The 19,096-nt window shown below is 44.3% G+C and overlaps 1 protein-coding gene across 3 annotated transcripts in view; it reads left to right on the forward strand.

The window, feature by feature from the left end:
• Positions 1-7,158: 7,158 nt before the first annotated feature.
• The window catches only part of HAO2 (hydroxyacid oxidase 2), a 29,347-nt gene continuing 17,409 nt past the window's right edge, over positions 7,159-19,096 (forward strand). The window contains exons 1-4 of one of the 3 annotated variants that reach the window (XM_073310462.2): positions 7,159-7,579; positions 13,173-13,325; positions 15,499-15,650; positions 16,165-16,448. In XM_073310462.2, the coding sequence (XP_073166563.1) occupies positions 13,195-13,325; positions 15,499-15,650; positions 16,165-16,448 (567 nt within the window). In that variant the 5' untranslated portion in view covers positions 7,159-7,579; positions 13,173-13,194. Of the gene's footprint in view, positions 7,580-11,322; positions 12,156-13,172; positions 13,326-14,730; positions 14,964-15,498; positions 15,651-16,164; positions 16,449-19,096 lie in introns of those variants that run through there. The other 2 variants (XM_073310472.2, XM_073310480.2) reach the window with 2 other exon arrangements.

A 19,096-nucleotide genomic window follows, 5' to 3' on the forward strand; every position in this document is an offset into this window, starting at 1 on the left:
TCCGTATCGCCTGCCTGCTCACCATAAGATGGTTCAATAGGACTGACTGCAGGACTAAAGAGAATGACCTGGTCAAGTCACTCCAAATTTAGTCCCTGCGCCCATGTCTGCCCAGGCGCTCCTGGCCGACGTGGCCAGGAGCACCTCGGACATGACGATGACGGCTACCAGTCCTACTGTACCGTCTGCTGCCACAAGGCAATGGGTTGCTGCTGCTGTGTAGCAATGCAGTACCAGATCTGCCAGCACCCAGGAGACATAGGGTGACTGTTACCTGAGCGGGCTCCATGCTTGCCGTGGTATGGCATCTGTACAGGTAACTCAAGAAAAAAGGTACGAAACAATTGTCTGCTGCTGCTTTCACGGAGGGAGAGAGGGAACGGGGGCCTGACGATATGTACCCAGAACCACCTGCGACAATGTTTTAGCCCCATCAGGCATTGGGATCTCAACCCAGAATTCCAATAGGCAGCGGAGACTGCGGGAACTGTGGGATAGCTACCCACAGTACAACACTCTGGAAGTCGACGCTTGCCTCGGTACTGTGGAAGCACTCTGCCGAGTTAATGCACTTAAAGCATTTTCTGTGGGGACACACACACTCGAATATATAAAACCGATTTCTAAAAAAATGACTTCTATAAATTGGACCTAATTTCGTACTGTAGACAAATCCTTAGTCTCCTGCACCTAGTAGAGCGTTGGCCAATACTCAGACATGGATAGAATAAAAATGGAATTCTTTACTAGGCCTGGAAGAAAGAAAATGGTGTAAATGTCCTCGGCTTGCAATATTGCAGTTAGGAACACAGAACCTGCCAGACTGCATCAGACCAGTGCCTCAGTTATTGGGTGCCCAATTTGAGACACCTCAGGACTCATTTTCAGAAAATGCTGAGCATCAAAAACTCCAATGGAAGTCAATAGCAGCTGAAAATTAGGCCAAAGATGTCTCAAGCTGGCATACTTGTCAACATCTTCAGGCAGAATAATAGTCGATTTCTAATTTGCAAATTGAATTAGACCTTATGTAGACTGGAACTTTGCACTGGTTACTGCTATCAGTGTAGCTGTACCAATTTGGATGGAATATACAAGCCAAAGATGTTAACATAACCCAGACACAGTCCAACAGTATACAGTTTTTAACAAGGTTCGGTATTTGCTATACAGAAACCACATTCTGCTTAGTACAATGGGAAACACACCATGAAACATCCTTTTAACCTTTTGTTAAAGATAATGTGGAAAAAAAGCAGTTAAAAATTTGACATGTAAAGTATTAAGCCAGGCTCTCATTTTAACAGTGTTTCTTGTTCTCTTTCACTTTAGCTGGAGAGAGTTTTTAAAAGACAAACGCCCTTGTTTGACAGTCTGTTAGATGGCAGTTAGCTTGGTAATACTTTCCTTTTGGGGAAGATAGAAGAAATAAAGAAGTATGGGCTGGATGGATGCACTACAAGGTGCGTAGAAAGTTGGCTAGATTGTCAGGCTCAACGGGTAGTGATCAATGGCTCCATGTCTAGTTGGCAGCCGGTATCTAGCGGAGTGCCCCAAGGGTCGGTCCTGGGGCCGGTTTTGTTCAATATCTTCATAAATGATCTGGAGGATGGTGTGGATTGCACCCTCAGCAAATTTGCAGATGACACTAAACTGGGAGGAGAGGTAGATACCCTGGAGGGTAGGGATAGGATACAGAGGGACCTAGACAAATTGGAGGATTGGGCCAAAAGAAATCTGATGAGGTTCAACAAGGACAAGTGCAGAGTCCTGCACTTAGGATGGAAGAATCCAATGCACCGCTACAGACTAGGGACCGAATGGCTAGGCAGCAGTTCTGCAGAGAAGGACCTAGGGGTGACAGTAGACGAGAAGCTGGATATGAGTCGACAGTGTGCCCTTGTTGCCAAGAAAGCCAATGGCATTTTGGGGTGTATAAGTAGGGGCATTGCCAGCAGAACGAGGGATGTGATCATTCCCCCTATTCGACATTGGGGAGGCCTCCTCTGGAGTACTGTGTCCAGTTTTGTGCCCCACACTACAAGAAGGATGTGGAAAAATTGGAGAGAGTCCAGCGAAGGGCAACAAAAATGATTACGGGACTGGAACACATGAGTTATGAGGAGAGGCTGAGGGAACTGGGATTGTTTAGTCTACGGAAGAGAAGAATGAGGGGGGATTTGATAGCTGCTTTTAACTACCTGAAAGGTGGATCCAAAGAGGATGGATCTAGACTATTCTCAGTGATAGCAGATGACAGGACAAGGAGTAAAGGTCTCAAGTTGCAGTGGGGGAGATTTAGGTTGGATATTAGGAAAAACTTTTTCACTAGGAGGGTGGTGAAACACTGGAATGCGTTACCTAGGGAGGTGGTGGAATCCCCTTCCTTAGAAGTTTTTAAGGTCAGGCTTGACAAAGCCCTGGCTGGGATGATTTAGTTGGGATTGGTCCTGCTCTGGGCAGGGGGTTGAACTAGATGGCCTCCAGAGGTCCCTTCCAACCCTGATATTCTATGATTCTATGAAATTAGATGAGTTGGGATGGAGCTGTTTCGGCCCAGGTGGTATTCAGAATTCAGCTGGAGCCTGTAGAGGTGGTGATGTCACCTGGATCCATCTCTCTGGCTTGGTCTGGATCCCAGAAAATGTGTGTATGGGGGTAGCCATCATGGTGAAGCTCACTCCAGTAGCCAATTTTTGTGCCCAAAGTCTCTTTCTTTAAGGATCCACAAAGGAAGTGGTGGGCAGAATAGTTCATACGCTCGTTATTTTATCCACCAATTAGGCCTAATTTCTGACACACCAATTTTGGTTCATTGATTTTTTCGGTCTCACACTTTTCTTGTTTACCAACCATGATCTTAGCACAGGCCATGAGTTATATCAGTAGTCTTTTTTTGTTTGCACTAATTCAGTCTTTCATACCATTTCCCATCAACATTTGTTATTATAGATCATTGTGACATCCTAAAAACTTGCACTTACTTTTTTACAGCTGAACTCACAATTAAAGTAAATTTGTAGGCCCAATTATCACAACAGACCCTACTGTAGACAGGCACAAGTAGAGTTTACGGTAGGGTTTCAGGCAAGGGTAAACTCCACCAGAGCAAAGCGTGGTTATCTTATCTACGCTAAGGGGTTCACTGGTACCTACAACAGCAATTGACCACCAATGACTGTAATCAGCACAAAATCAACAGTTTAGAAATGGCTGCTGATAGTGTAGTTCCTCAGCTCAGTGGGAGAGGAGCTGATGTGCATGTTCCCCTGCACACTAAAACCCACACTAAGGCAGTGCAGCTAGAACCCCCATCAAATACTCAAATTCCTAATTCTACTCCTAGTCAATTAATTTCCCCGTCCAACACACATGCCCACACAGATGCCCCTTAATAAATTGTCAGCTACCCACCCCCACCCACAACCCCTCAGGGAATTAATTACTCCCTTTGACCACAAACCCCAACACCAATTATGGCCCCCACGTGCACATCTTCATATTGTGCTACTGCTGTGCCCATTCCTGTTGTTCCCCTTAGCCCTTGGTTTCTGTGTCTTCCTCCACTGCTCTGCTGGGGCTGCTCTGCTCCCTCATCTACCCTCAAAGAGCACTCAAGGAAGCTAAGATCACTGCAGAGAAGAAAAATGAATTCTTTACATTGGTCTTCACTGCAGAGGATGTGGTGGAGATACCCAAATCAAAGCTCTGCTTTTTGGCTGACAACGCTGAAGTACTGTCGCACACTGATGTGTCAGTAGAACAGGTTTTAGAACAAATTGACAAATTAAACAGTAATTGGTGACCAGGCCTAGTTGGTATTCACCCAAGAGGCCTGAAGGAACTCAAATATGAAGCTGAAGAACTTCTAATTGTGGTATGTAACCTATCACTGAAACGATAGTCTGTCCCAGATGACTGGAAGTTACCTAATGTAACGCCAATTTTCAAAACAGGCTCCTGAGTTAATCCCGGAAATTACAGGCTAGTAAACCTAACTGAGTACCGGGCAAATTGGTAGAAACTATCGTAAAGAACAGAATTATCAGACACATACATAAACATGATTTGTTGGGGGAGAGTCAACATGGCTTTTGTAAAGGTAAGTCATGCTTTACTAATCTATTAGAATTCTTCAAGGTTGTCAACAAGCACGTGGATAAGGGTGATCCAGTCAATATAGTGTACAGTACTTGAATTTTAGAAAGCTTTTAACAGGGTTCCTCACCAAAGGTTATTAAGGAAATGAAGCAGTCCTGGGCTAAGAGGGAAGGTCCTCTCATGGCCCAGTAACTGGTTAAAAGATAGAAAACAAAGGGTAGTAATAAATTGTCAATGTTCACAGTGGAGAGAGGTAAACAGCGGTATCCCCAAGAATCTGTACTGGGACCTATGCTGTTCAACATATTCATTACTGATCTGGAAAAGGGAGTGAACACAGACGTGGCAAAGTCTGCAAATGATAAATAAGTGTTCAAGACAGTTAAGTTCAAAGCAGACTGCGAAGAGTTACAGGGGATCTCATAAAACTGAATGACTGGGCAACAAAATGGCAGATGAAATTCAACTTTGTTAAATACAAAATAATGCACATTGGAAAAAATAATCCCAACTATACATATAAAATAATGGGATCTAAATTAGCTGTTACCACTCAAGAAAGAGATCTTGGAGACACCATGGATAGTTCTCGGAAAACTTCAACTCAATGCTCAGCAGTGGTCAAAAAGGCTAACAGAATGTTAGGAACTATTAGGAAAAGGATAGAAAATAAGACAGAAAATATTATAATGCCACTATATAAAGCCATGGTGCACCCACACTTTAGTCCATTTCTGGTTGTCACATCTCCAAAAGGATATAGTGGAACCGGAAAAGGTTCAGAGAAGGGTAATAAAGATGTTCAAGGCTATGGAATGGTTTTCATACAGGAAGAGATTAAAAAGATGAGGGCTGTTCCGTTTAGAAAAGAGACGATTAAGAGGGAACATGAGAGAGGGTTATAAAATCATGACTGGTGTGGAGAAGTGTTATTTCCCTTTCCCACAACACAAAAACCAAGGGTCACCTGATGAAATTAATAGGCATCGGGTTTAATAAAAAACAAGAAGTACTTTTTAATACAACATACTGGAACTAATTGCCAGGGGCTATTGTAAAGGCCAAAAGAATAACTGGGTTCATAAAAGAACTAGATACATTCATGGAGGATAAGTCCATCAGTGGCTATTAGCCGCAATGATCAGGGATGCAACCCCATGCTCCAGGCATCTCTGAGCCTCTGATTGCCAGAAGCCAGGAGGGGAACACAAGGTAGATCACACCAACTGCACTGTTCTGTACATTCCTCCTGTAGCCCTAGTAGTGGCCACTGTCAGAGACAGGATACTGAGCTAAATGGACCATTGGTCTGACCCAGTAGGGCCGTTCTTATGTTCTTATGTTCTTATGAGAATTTCACCTTTCATTTAAAAAAATAAGTCTCCAGCTCTTATGCTTGCAGAGAAAAGCTTGAAAATGTGAACCCGAAAGGCTCCCGAAGCAGAAGACACATACAAACAATTCAACATTTGTTATTTTTTAAAATCTCATCATTTTAAAGCCAAAATCATGAATTTTCAGATCCTGACTCACGCTTTTTGAACTCTTGGGCATGGCAATACTAGAGCGAGCAGGATTCTCTCCCCTCTCCCTAGGCATGGGTGGGGGAGGGGAGTGTTGGGGAGCGGGCAGCACTAGCAGCCAGAGAGGCGAAGCTGCAAAGCCAGCTGGGATGCAGGAGGGCTGAGAGCTTGGGGTGCACTCCTGACCCCTTAAGCAAGGGAGTGGGTAGAAGGGAGCTCTGCTTGCTCCATGTGTTGAGGGCAGACGAAGAAGCTCTGCAGCACGTGGAGCAGCATTTTCCCAGAAGGCAATGGGGAAGGACAGCTATCGGAGGGGTTTCCCCCCAAAGACCTGTATGAGGGCCTGAAAACCTACAGTCTATAGGGAAAGTGGGTAGAGCTGGCAGCCCTTTGATGAAATCCTTAAAAACGAACACACCCAAAAGCAGTAGCCGCTTTTGAAATTTGGGGGCTAAGTGCCCACCTGTGAGCCTCTGGTCCTTATCCACTGCTGGAATGTGGGGGCATGACCAGTCAAGTTCATTGATAAATCATTCTGTCTGTTCAAAGAAAACTTGAAGTGTATGTTCCTACTGAGGCACAGAGGGTCTGTATTTAACATTTACATTATATTTATTTAAATGCTACATAACTCTGACACAACAGCAGCCTGGTGTTTCTGGTAGTCCACAGCCTGTACCTCACCAAATGGAGGAGGCAGGGGAGTGGTACTAGGGACTTGGAGAGAAAAACTAAGCTCTCCCCCTCCTCCCATTCATGGTGTCCTGTACTTGCATTCGCTGTGGGGATTCTTTTTTGCCCAAAGGCAGTGCTATTTGAAGAAAGGAGGGGAAAAGTGGTATCAACAGGAACTGGTGATGTTCAAGGGTATTTGCACCAAAGATCTTTCAAAGTGTCTCATCTCTTTTCCTCCCATCTCTGGGATAGGGTCTGAAATACGGTTGTGTTCAGAGCGACTAACTAGGGTTGGTCTTAGACAAATGCTACCGGGGAAGGGCTCCCAGAATGTGAATCCTTGAGGCCCCAAAACATGGTGCCCTGGGAGGCCATACACCCCACACAGGCCTGCGACCTGCTCTGCACCATGCTTCAGTGTTATTCACTCTGCATTGCCTTCTGGGATGCTGCAGAGTCCAGTGGTCTTTGCACTGCTATATCCAGTCCCATGTATGCAGCATTCTGCTGCAGTGGCTCTGTACTTTCCATTGGTGACTGCACTGCCTTCAGTCCCTGCCACCCGGCAGTTCCCAGGGCTGTTTGCCAAGCAATCAGTTTGTAACCAAGATGACCTGTGTCTTTGGAAGGAACTTTCTTTCAGAACAAATGTAGACATACACAAAAGTACAAAGTTTGCTGGTGGGTTAAGCTTTAACCTCATAGTTGTTTATTCACTCCAGAAAATAAATAGTGGCCATTCTGTAGGTCGGTAATCAGGCCCCCCTCTAGCCATTTTGGTGCCCTACGCAGCCCCTCTCGCCGCCCCCTCCCTCCCCCGCGGAGGCGGCGGGGGGGGGGTGAGAGAGCCGGCCCCAGGCCTCCACGGGGGGGGGGGGGGAGCGCTGGCCACTTCCTGTGGGAAATGGAGTGACCCGGCCCCAGCCTGCTCCACCCCCCTGGCTCCCAGGCTTGGGGGGCAGGGGGAACCAGCCCGCAGCAGTCGCCAGCGGCGCAGCTGGCAGCCAGAGGAGCGGAGCAGGCTGGAGCCCAGTCGCTCCACTTCCCACCACCGCCGAGTGGAGCGAGCCCAACCCTGCTGCAGTCCTCAGGGGCAGCGCTGGAGCGGGGCCTGGGGCCAGGCGGAAGAGGCGGAGCAGGAACTGGAGCAATACGCAGCTGTGTAGTTTCCTGGCGCCCTTCACAGCTCTGTACTTTGCGTAAGGGTGGGGACGGACCTGTCTGTAGCCCACTCTGAAGCCTGGGGTCTTACCTGGTGCTGCTTGCTTTTAAATCCCAAAGTAAGTTGTTTTTTTGCAAGTGATTGAGAGATGAGTGAGGGCTGTGTCTGGGTGACTATGGCTCCTGTTTCTCCTGCTGTGAAATAATTTGATTTCGTATTTGTCCTTGGTGCCTTTGGCTTTCTTTGAGCTAGGAAACTTAAGACCTAGATCTCTCCTCTGGTATGCCTCCCCTTGTGTCTGCTGTCATGCAGCTGTGTAGACAGGGCTCACCTTCTCAGAGAAGACGACACAGTGACAAAAACACCCAAGTCCTGTCTGTGCTACTGGCTCCAATGTTGCAACTATTACTGGAGTTGCTGTAGTGGAGAATTACAGGTCCCAGTCTTTTAGTGTAGAGTTAAACATGTCTGTCAGTGGGACAGGCCATATCTACTCTTGGAAGTTTGATTGAGTGATTTTGTCTACATAATCAATCTGTTTCTCTATGTCTGGAGCACACGTTGTCATCATTTGGTCGACTTTCCAACCTGGTAGCTCACATCGTGGCTATCTGACCTGCTGGTTCCAATAAGGGTTGCAACTCCTAATTAACTGATATAGAAGGATAGCAGAGAGAGCTGGAGCACTCTCCTGGGTATTTTCAGAAAAATTAAATTGTAAACAATGCATTTATTCATAGTCTGAAGCGCCTCCATTTTCATTTGCACTGTAAAAGGTCTATTTTAACTAGGCCTGCAAAACTATTAGTAACAAATCATTTATTTAACAAATTTTGCTTCTTTTTCTGTTTTGTGAATTGTGAGGAAACACCTCACACTTATCTCATATTTTGTCATTATTTTCCAAATCATTTCTGTGAATAATTCTTGGTATGTAGTTTATTCACAATAGTTCATAGATTAATATAGTGCAAGGTCAGAAGGGACCACTGTGATCATCTAGACTGACCTGTATAACACAGGCCATAGAACTTCCCCAAAATAATTGCTAGAGCAGTTTTTTTTAGACAAGCATCCAGTCTTAATGTAAAAATTGCTATTGATGGAGAATCCACCATGACCCTTGATAAATTGCTCCAATAGTTAAATTTGCACCTTATTTGCCGTCTGAATTTGCTAGCTTCAATCTCCAGTCACTGGATTGCGTTATATCTTTGTAAGATTGAAGAGTGTGTTATCAAATATTTGTTCCCCATGTACGTACTTACATCTTCAAACTTTAGCAGTCATTATTTTCGTTTTCTTCCAGGTCGTTGATAAAAATATGAAATAGCATAACAAGAATATAGCATAGCATAGCAAACAGAATAGCAAGAACTGATCCCTATGGGGCCCTACTAGAAACATACCCATTCAGTGACGATTACCTGTTTACAGTTACATTTTGAGACTTATAAGCCATTTTTAATTCATTTAATATGTGCTGCATCAGTTTTAAATCATACAAGTTTTAATCAAAATGTCATGCAATACCAAGTCAACACCTTACAGAAATCTGTTACATCAACCCTATTACCTTTATCAACCAAGCTTGTATAATCTTACCAAAATAGAGATATCAAGTTAGTTTCAAAGGATCTGTTTTCGATATAAACCCATGTTGACTGGCAAGTATTTGATATTCAGTGTTCCTGCTGCTTTGACTGCAGTGTTATTTCTGTTCCCTGACTGGATGAAGTAATACTAAGAATCATATTTCCAGTGTGAACAGTTGCAACTACAATTTCAAAATTTTGTTTGTGTCAGTATTCTCCTGTAGTTGCTCCAAATGTTATACATTTGCCTTCATGCCTACTCATTTGCTACAATATTCACAGAAAGCAAATAGCAAAGGGACCTGGATTCATTACAAAAGTCAACTGAATATTTCTAGAAAATATTTGGCGGATTTCACCCAGCTCTAATTCTAACTATGAATTGGAACATAGTTTTGCGCTGCATTTATTCTGGAATGGGTTTAGATGCAGGTTTCTGTATTTACTCCTTTCAGAATTTTCTAGGCCAAATTCAGAAATGTTCTAAGTGAGGGTTGCATATTGGTGAATGTGTGTAGGGCCGGTATCATTTATAGAAGGGTGGAGAGGGACACTGGAAAATGAACAAGCAGGAGGATGTAAGAGAAAGGGCTGCTTTAATTTGCACCTTCTAACAGGCTCTTGTTGGGTGCTTTTCATACTACAGCCTCACCCTTCCACCTCCAGTGTATGTTCACTTACACCACCTACTAGTAGCAACATGTAACACAACTATCTATTGTTCTCTCTGAACTTAGCCCTATTCTCTGTTGTTGATTGTTTTTTCTGACAGCTGAACCTTGGAGAAGACAACATGGAGATAGAGACTGAGACAGAGAGATCATAAAATATAGGCTTCATTCTGCTTTCTGGCCATATCAGTAATGCTTTTTGTAACACTGGGGCAGAAGATGATTTGCAGGATTTGCTTGAGGCCAAGTTAAGTAATCATTAACCTGGATAATCAGAACCTGGTAAAGCAGTAGCTAAGGTTAGACTATGTTCTGGTTTTAGCTATCTAAAAAAGATCAAGGGGCAAATTCTGCCGTCATTTGTGATCCTTTCATTCCCAAGTGGCATCCATGGGGTTGTACAGGTATAAAGAAGACAGAATTAGGCCCACTTAACACTGTGGCCAACATCAAAGAAAGTGATTTGAGTTGCTTGCAAAGTATTTCCCCTTAAAGACATATGATTACATAAAAAAAATCTAAGTTAAAAGAACAATAAGGTTGCAAAGTCAAGCACTCAAAAGTTAGGAAATGCCAGAATTAAGGTGGCCTAGGCCATCTTAATTCAGCCCCCTGTGTGTAAGCATTATGATACAGTTTTTAATTATATGATCATATACTATTTTTTCCACTGCCTCATTCAGTGAACACAATGGACAGTGCTCACTTAATGAGCAGCTATTCATTAAAGTAATTTTATCTTTATCATTGAATGTGTGGGCCTATGTGTTATTTAATGAACACCAGTCATACATTGCTCTTAATACAGAATTATTATTTCCTCAGGGACTTTTCCATAGTGCTCATCACTATGATATCAGTGCTTCACAAACATTAACACATTTATCTTCAGATCACTTCTAATATTGTTATTCCCATTTTACAGATGGGGAACTGAGGCACAGAGATATTATTGTCAAAAGCATCCACTTACTTTGAGCGCCAATTTGAGATGCCTATGGCCTGATTTTTCCTAGAACTTATCATTTTATCGCACTGTTCAGACTATAGCTCTCACTGATTTCAGTTGCAGCTCTGAGTGCTCAGCACTTCTGCAAATCAGACCCCTTCTGTTTCAATGTAAGCATCCAGAAAATGAAGAACACTCAATTAGTGGCCAACTGTAAAAATTTTGCTTTCATTGGATTCCACAGGAACTCTGTGGCAGGGGCAGGGATAGAATCTAATTCTCCAGAGCGGCATTCAACTGCCTTAACCATAAGACTGTCCTTTCTCTTTCTGCAATCCCCAACCTCATTCACTCACACCTTCCAGATTCTGCAACAATGAGGGAGGGGTTTTACAGGCAACAGTGTTCTTCTTTACACAGCTCTGATTCATTCTCTGAGCATGGTTCATCCTGTGCGCTAAATGAGGCAGGAATCCTGTGGGGGAAAAAACTAGTATTTGATCATGTAATTAAAGAGTGTATCATAATGCATACACACAAAGGAGCCAAATTATGGTGGCACAGGCAACTTTAACTGTGGCATTTCTTAACTTTGGAGTGAGTGATTTGCAGTCTTAATGGGATTTAAATGTATTTTTGTAAGTAATTTCCTAGTTTTTTTAAAAAAGCAAACTGAAAAAAACCCCAGAAATTCTATCATGTGGAACCATATTGATGCTCACATGGGTCATCTTCAGATTTCAGAATTTTAAATCCACAGCACAGCCCTCTACCACTTGAACTAAAAGAATAACTGATAGCAGTAGTAGGTTGACATTCTCTATGTGGGCCAGCAACGAGAGGGTGGGAGATGAGGCATACATTTTGGGTTACACAGATATTTGCTGACAGAAAAGGAATGATGAGGCCCAGGAATCCTGGGTTCCATTCCAGGTTCTGAGGGGAGTGTTCTCTAGTGATTAGAGACTTCTGTCCCTGTTCCCTGAAAACCAGGCCCCTTCTGCCCACCAATGCCTCCAGCCTGTCCTAGGACCAGCCCCAGTTATCCATCCCCCATCTCCTCATCCCTGTCCAGAGCCTTGCCCCCACAGGCCCCACCCATCAGTCCTCTGGGTCTTCATCGCAGTCTCCCCTTCATCACCACCCCAGTTCCTCACTTTCTGCATTACAGCTAGCAAGTACCTCCTCTTCCCTGCTGAGGCGCCAGTGGTGGATCAGTCTCCCAGCTCTCAGTTCCTGTGTTTGCTGCCTCAGCTGGCAAGGAGACAATTACAGGGAAAGTCCTTCAGGTCTGGGCTGGAGAATGCTCAGAGAAAACAAAATCCTCAGAAACTCTGTCTCTACTGAGATGTGCAAACTGAAATTTTCAGTCTCACAACTTGGACAAATTTAGGTAGATATTCACAGTGAAGACACAGGACGTGTACCTTACATCAAGGACCTGCACCTTATTCCAAGTCCCTGGACCAAAGGACAGAGGTACTAGACCTTCTCAATGAAACAGTTATTCATGAGCAAAACAATGTATTTTCCCTAAGTGTGTTCTCAGAAATGACTGAACTGCTTTTGCTGAAATTTAAAACAACAAAAATCAAACAAAAACTCAGCCTGAGGTAGACACAAAGTATGGAAATTTCAATCCAAACCATTAAAGTCTGACAAAGTTAAAAACAGCTGAAAACAGGGTCTTATGAAAGAAGTGTCAGGCAACCTTAACCATTGGCAGCACTACCTGCGTCTCTTATAATTATGCAGCTGGGAGGAAATAGCTGTGTGGCCAACAGCTAGACCTGCAGATGTGCACTATACAGCAATGCCCAGTGACAAGTGCCCAGTAAAAAATAATACGATAGGTGTAGCATGCACAGTATCTGCAAGGGGAATGTGGTACACAATAGATAACACATAGTACATATCACAGGCCAAATTCAGCCAGTAGTTCTACCCTACAACCTCACAGACTTCAGTGGTATTTCACAGAGTACAGAATTTTTCTCTTTATGCTTCAATTTCTGAAAGGATGAATATTCCAGCTTATGCAGTGATCCTACCATGCAGGAAGGAGTCTTGTCAGTACTTTGGTTGGAGACAACCAAGAAAAATCCCTAGACTGCTGCAGGAAGCAGTGTGCGTGACTGAAATTTGTTTGGTGAATGGTGGCCAATACAAAATGAGATAGTGGCATCTGAGACCATTTCAGATCTTGAAAGCCATCCTTGCCTTTAAACTCTAAGGCATTCTCAATAGATAGATTAGGGATAAGTGCCCTTCTCATTCCTGGAGGTCGCTCCATCATGGCAGAGATGTGGCACACTAGTTGGTCACTGTGGAGAAGCTGGAGCTGTAATTCTTCTGCAGACAGAGGATTGTAGAGCTGTCAATCCAAGACCAGCACTAAATTAAATTGAAGTGGATAAAAGAGAGAATGCTGACAAAGGGAATGCTCAGGGACCTCATATCTACTCTGTGTTTGACATGTTATTCCTCTCTTCTCAGGTTCCAATAACCTTTCTCTAAAATGCCCATGATATGTTTGTCAGACTTTGAAGCTTATGCTAAGAAGCATCTGCCCAAGACCACTTGGGAATTTTTTGCAGGTGGAGCTGATGAGTGTTGCACCCGAGATGACAACCTCCTGGCATATAAAAGGTACAGAGAGCTCTTCTTTTGTGGGCAAAAATCTTTTAAGCTATGTTGGGATGCAAGTTCCTGGTGTTCTCAAGTGTCTAATACTCTCAACACCTATCCCTTATATAAATGACCACAGCAAAATGCACCTGAGTTACTTACAATGTAGCCTCTGGTGTTACCCAGCAGATGAAGGTAGGTAGCATGGAGCACAGTGGACTTGAGGGTGGGAATGGGCAGCAAGGGAGTGAAAGCAAGTGGCATGTTGTGTAGGTGAGAGGGTAAAGGGTGGGAGTGGCCATAGAGTGTGGGGCATTGGGAGTATGAGGATGGAGTATGTAGCATAGGGGGCTGAGACTTGGGGGCAAATTGCATGGATAGTGAGAATGGGCAGTGTTCAGGCTGATGATATGGTATAGCAATCTGAAGGTTTTTGATGTAAGGGAAGAGAAATGGAATCTGACAAAAAGTAGCAAAAGTGCAGATGTGTATGCCATGGGATACATGGAAGGCAAATGACGGAGCAAGGATCATTTGAGTGGGTGGTTTTCATGTTCTGGGATGCTATTCAGACCAGTGAGGGGTGGTATCACCACTTTCCCTGTAACTCTGAGTGCTTTAAATGCTCTGTTGCTGAAGCTCTCTGTCTGGGATGCTCACAGTTAGCAACAAGCATGCCCTCTGTCTGTTTGCTGTGCAACCCTGATACAGCAGCAGTTTGCCTTCTGCAGCAACACAGTCACTCCCTGGTTTCCACCAGCTTTGGTTGCACCTGGTAATTTGACCCCAGCATCCACCCCATCCCAAATTTTCCTGAAACCATGTGCTCTGCAATGTGCAGACCTTTCCTGGACCATTCAGAGGAATAAGATTTGTTTGTTCCTCTAAACAGACAAAACACACAGTGTATCACTTTAACTGGAGTTAATCACTTCAATGCACACACAGCACTGGGATGGTTTGGTTTAAAAGTAAAACAAATGTATTGACCAAAGGGGAGAGATTTTAAGTGATACCAAGTTGAAAGAATTAAGTTAGAAAGGGTTAAAAACAAACAAAAATAAAAATACACTTTCTAGTTAACAAAACTGTGGTCTTGGTTCAAAGTAAGATTCTTACCAGACTTCCTTCCAGCATAGGTGCTGGAACTAGGGGTGCAGGGAGGTGCAGCAGCACCCCCTGGCTTGAAGTGTTTCCATTATATACAGGGTTTACAGTTTGGTTCAGTGGCTCACTATAAAAAATTGTTCCAGGACCCCTGTCTTCCAGCAAGATGGCCGACCACCTCCTTTGGTCAGAATCTCCCAAAAAATCTGAAGTGCTCAGTTCCTTTGTCGTCTTAGGTGAAAGTTCTTTGCCCTACTTTTTATATCTTTTTTTCCTTTGAAAGGGATTCAGCTGAAGGTTACCCCTCAAAATAAAGTTCATTAAAGCTGTGAGGAAGGAGCTATGGAGTCTGGTGATGAAGGAAGTTCCATGCTGGGGTCTTCCCCTACTAGTGTTCACTATAATGCAAATTGATCTGTTCCTTCCCCATCCAATGCAAATGAATGGCCACTAGACATGTGATAGCCAATTGATTCTGACAACACCTCATTGGAGGGTTGGCTTGTCCTTTGTCTGGGAGAAACCTGTTTACTCACTCCACAGATTTATCTGGTAAACACATTTTAATCTCACATTTCCTCCACATTTGTATAGTCCCTTGGGGTGTTTACTGTATATACACCGCACAAGGATATTAATGATCAGTGTGTTGTTACTAGTTTTCTATTGATATCTTACATGACACATATCAGCTATGGTTTATTACCTTAATGAATTGGGGTACACTGAATTGGTGACACCAGTGGAAACTGTCTACCATATATCAGGGTGCTTCTTGCCCTCTGGCATTGGGGTGCTCTTAGGTTACAGTGGTACAGAGAATGATGGCAGATAGTTCAAGAGCAGATGGTATGGGGTTTACAGGTAGGTGGCAATGACTGTGAGGAGAGTCATGTTGGGGGTGAAAGTAAGTACCAATGAGGGGGTGGAGTTCTCAACAGGCAATGGCCCCTGGCTTTTCCTGATTGGGTCAGACTAGTGTGTGATAACATGTAAATGAAGATCCATTGATCAGGGAAGATCGCAAGCATTAAAACCACCGGGCTGCTACCTTGTTGACTGGCATGTCATCTTTGTCTTCTTGCAGAATCCGCTTCCGGCCACGCATGTTGCGGGATATGTCTGTGATAGACACTAGGACTATTCTTCTAGGGACTGAAATCAGCTTCCCTGTAGGGATTGCTCCCACCGGTTTCCACCGGCTGGCTTGGTCCGATGGAGAGAAGAGCACAGCAAGAGGTACCCTGTGATTTCATTCTGTAAAACAAAAGAGGACATATTAAAAACCTGTTAGAAACTGTGAGCAACTCTGATGGCATTTTAATGTGTGGCCAACCCCCTGAAAAGCCAATCTGTAAGAATGACACTGAAGTGCCATGTTTTAGAGCCAGATTCTTTTCCTGACCTACTCCTCTCTCCCTTGTGATGCTCTGGAGGCACAAAGCAGCTGGAAAACCACATACAGTCACAGTGCTGCAGCACTGTAGTTATCCTCTTGGGGGCTGCTGTAACTTAAAGAAGCCCTGAAGCTATTCCTACTTGTGCCAGGGACCAGACTGGCCCCCTTTTGGCCCCAGGATTGGAGGGGGGTGACATACAGCATTCAGCCTATACAGTCCGTACATACTTTATAAAATATGGATGAAAGATCTTGTATTGGGGGTTATTAGCTGGCATTCCCATTGTACCCAGGCAAAATTGGTGAGGAAGCTTCAGCACCTCGTACTGAGGCTTTTTTAAATATCTCCTGCAGCAGCTGAAGCCATGAACACCTGTTACATCACCAGCACATACTCCACCTGCACGGTGGAGGAGATTGCTGCAGCCGCACCCAATGGCTTCCGATGGTTCCAGCTGTACATTCATCGCAACAGGGCACTCTCAGAGGGACTGATCCGACGTGCAGAGGCCGCGGGTTTTCAAGGCCTGGTGCTCACTGCCGATCTTCCCTACCTTGGGAAGAGACGAGACGACATCCGCAACAACTTCCAGCTCCCACCGCACATGACAGTGAAGAACTTTGAAGGAGTTTTTGAGGTTTGGGAAATGAGTTGTGTGTGTGAGAGAGAGAGAGAGAGCGAGAGAGAGAGAGCGAGAGAGAGCAAGCAGATGGGAGCCTCACTGGCCAGAGGCAACCCCTGCCTGCCGATAGTGGGGGAGGAGGCAGAGTGAGGGCAGCCGGCTTCAGCAGTGTTACTGAGCATGCTCAGTCCATGTGAGCATGCTCAGTACAAGCCAAGCAACATATCTGGGGGGATGGGAGGGCTTGTGAATACATGTCTCCCTCACACACACACACAAAAAATATCACCTTTGCCACTGGACTACAAAAATAGTTCTTAGCCTTTTTGGATACATGTTACCATTTGCCAAACTCAGGCCTGGTCTATGCTTAAAAGAGTTACTGTTATAAATACTTCAGTGAGGGGATGGGATGTTGTTACTAGTGTGAATGCAGTTATACCAGTATAATGGTGACTCATACTAGTATAGTTATTCCCCTTTTCATATGGGAATAGCTTTATTAGTAGATGCACCTTTATACCAATATAACCGCACCCATGCTGGTGGCAGTGGTGAGGGGGCATGTCACACTGCTTTAATTATATTAATATTGTTAAAGTGGTACAGTTTTTGTGTATAGACAAGCCCTAAGACCTCAGCTGTACTAGCCAGTGCTCACCGCCTTTCATTCATCTGTGCCTGCTCTAAATTCTGGTGGAGCTTGGGTTCCTCTAAAGCCTGGCCTCACTCTCAGAGCTCCGCTGATGGTTACAGCAGTCACAACTGAATGGGAGGTGAGCTCTAAATCCGTCTAATGCCCCTGAAGTCACTTTGTTCAACAGCTCAGGTGCCTTTGCAGGAAAAGATTGACAACTGTTCGGCACAAAGTCCTCTGGTCAGACATTTTCCTTTCAAATGGTTGGATGACAATCTGTTTTGATTTGACCAAATGTTTAAAATCATACTCTGTATATGCACAAGAATATTTTAATAGTGCTCCCCCTATTTTCTATTGCAGATCTAACAAAATTGTGTGTGTGGAGATTTCACTAAAATGTTTTGAAACACCGGGCCAGGTTATCGGCTGCTGTAAATCTGTGGCACTCCATTGGTTTTAATTGAGCTACATTGATTTACAACAGATAAGAATCTGGTCTCCCTTTTCTAATTCAGGGTGCTCATGTATATTGACTGAGGCAGGGCTTCAAAGCATAGGCACTGACTTACAAGTTGCCAGGGGGTGCTCGACCCCTGTTCCGCCACAGGCCCCAACCCCACTCCACCCTTCACCTAGGCCCCCACCCCCGCCTCACCTCTTCCAGATGATCTGGGATGGGTGGGAGGCACTAGGAGGGAAAGGGAGGAGCTGCTCGGCAGGGCTGCTGGCAGGCAGGAGGTGCTGGGGTGGAGGAGGAGGCACTGACCCCCGGGGCTATCAGTAGGTGCTGAGCACCCACTATTTTTTTCCATGGGTGCGCCAGCCCCGGAGCACCTTCAGAGTCGGCGCCTATGCTTCAAAGTAGCTTGGCTTAATTCCATTCACTTTTTCAGGCTCTGCATCAGCAAGCAGTCATGGGATAAGGGGGGGAAGGTTCTCTCATGGACTGGTAACTGGTTAAACAATAGGAAACAAAGGGTAGGAATAATAGTCAGTTTTCAGAATGGAGAGAGGTAAATAGTGGTGTCCCCCAGGGGTCTGTACTGGGCCCAGTCCTATTTAACATATTCATAAACAATCTGGAAATAGGGTAAACAGTGAGTGCAAAATTTGCAGGTGATACAAAAGTACTCAAGATAGTTAAGTCCCAGGCAGACTGCAAAGAGCTACAAAAGGATCTCTCAAAACTAGGTGGCTGGGCAACAAAATGGCAGATGAAATTCAATGCTGATAAATGCAAAGTAATGCACACTGGAAAACATAATCCTAACTATACATATAAAATAACGGGGTCTAAATTAGCTGTTACCATTCAAGAAGGAGATCTTGGAGTCATTGTGGGTAGTTCTCTGAAAACATCCGCTCAATGTGCAGCGGCAGGCAAAAAGGCGAACAGAATGTTGGGAATCATTAAGAAAGGGATAGATAATAAGACAGAAAGTATCACATTGCCTCTATATAAATCCATGGTACGCCCACATCTTGCATATTGTGTGCAGATGTCACCTCATCTCAAAGAAGATATATTGGAAGGGGAAAGGTTCAGAAAAGGTCAACAAAAATGATTAGAGGTATGGAGCATCTGCCATATAAGGAGAGATTAACAAGACTGGGACTTTTCAGCTTGGAAAAAAGATGACTAAGGGGGATATGATAGAGATCTATAAAATCATGACTGATGTGGAGAAAGTAAATAAGAAAGTGTTATTAACTCCTTCTCATAACACTAGAACAAGGGGTCATCAAATGAAATTAATAGGCAGCAGATTTAAAACAAACAAAAGGAAGTATTTTTTCACACAACACACAGTCAACCTGTGGCACTCCTTGCCAGAGTATGTTGTGAAGGCCAAGACTATATCAGGGTTCAAAAAAGAACTAGATAAATTCATGGAGGATAGGTCCATCAATGCTATTAGCCAGGAATGGTGTCCCTAGCATCTGTTTGCCAGAAGCTGGGAATGGGTGACAGGGGATGGATCACTTGATGATTACCTGTTCTGTTCATTTCCCCTGAAGCACC

Source organism: Lepidochelys kempii, chromosome 1 (assembly GCF_965140285.1).
Source record: "Lepidochelys kempii isolate rLepKem1 chromosome 1, rLepKem1.hap1, whole genome shotgun sequence".
NCBI lineage: Eukaryota > Metazoa > Chordata > Testudines > Cheloniidae > Lepidochelys > Lepidochelys kempii.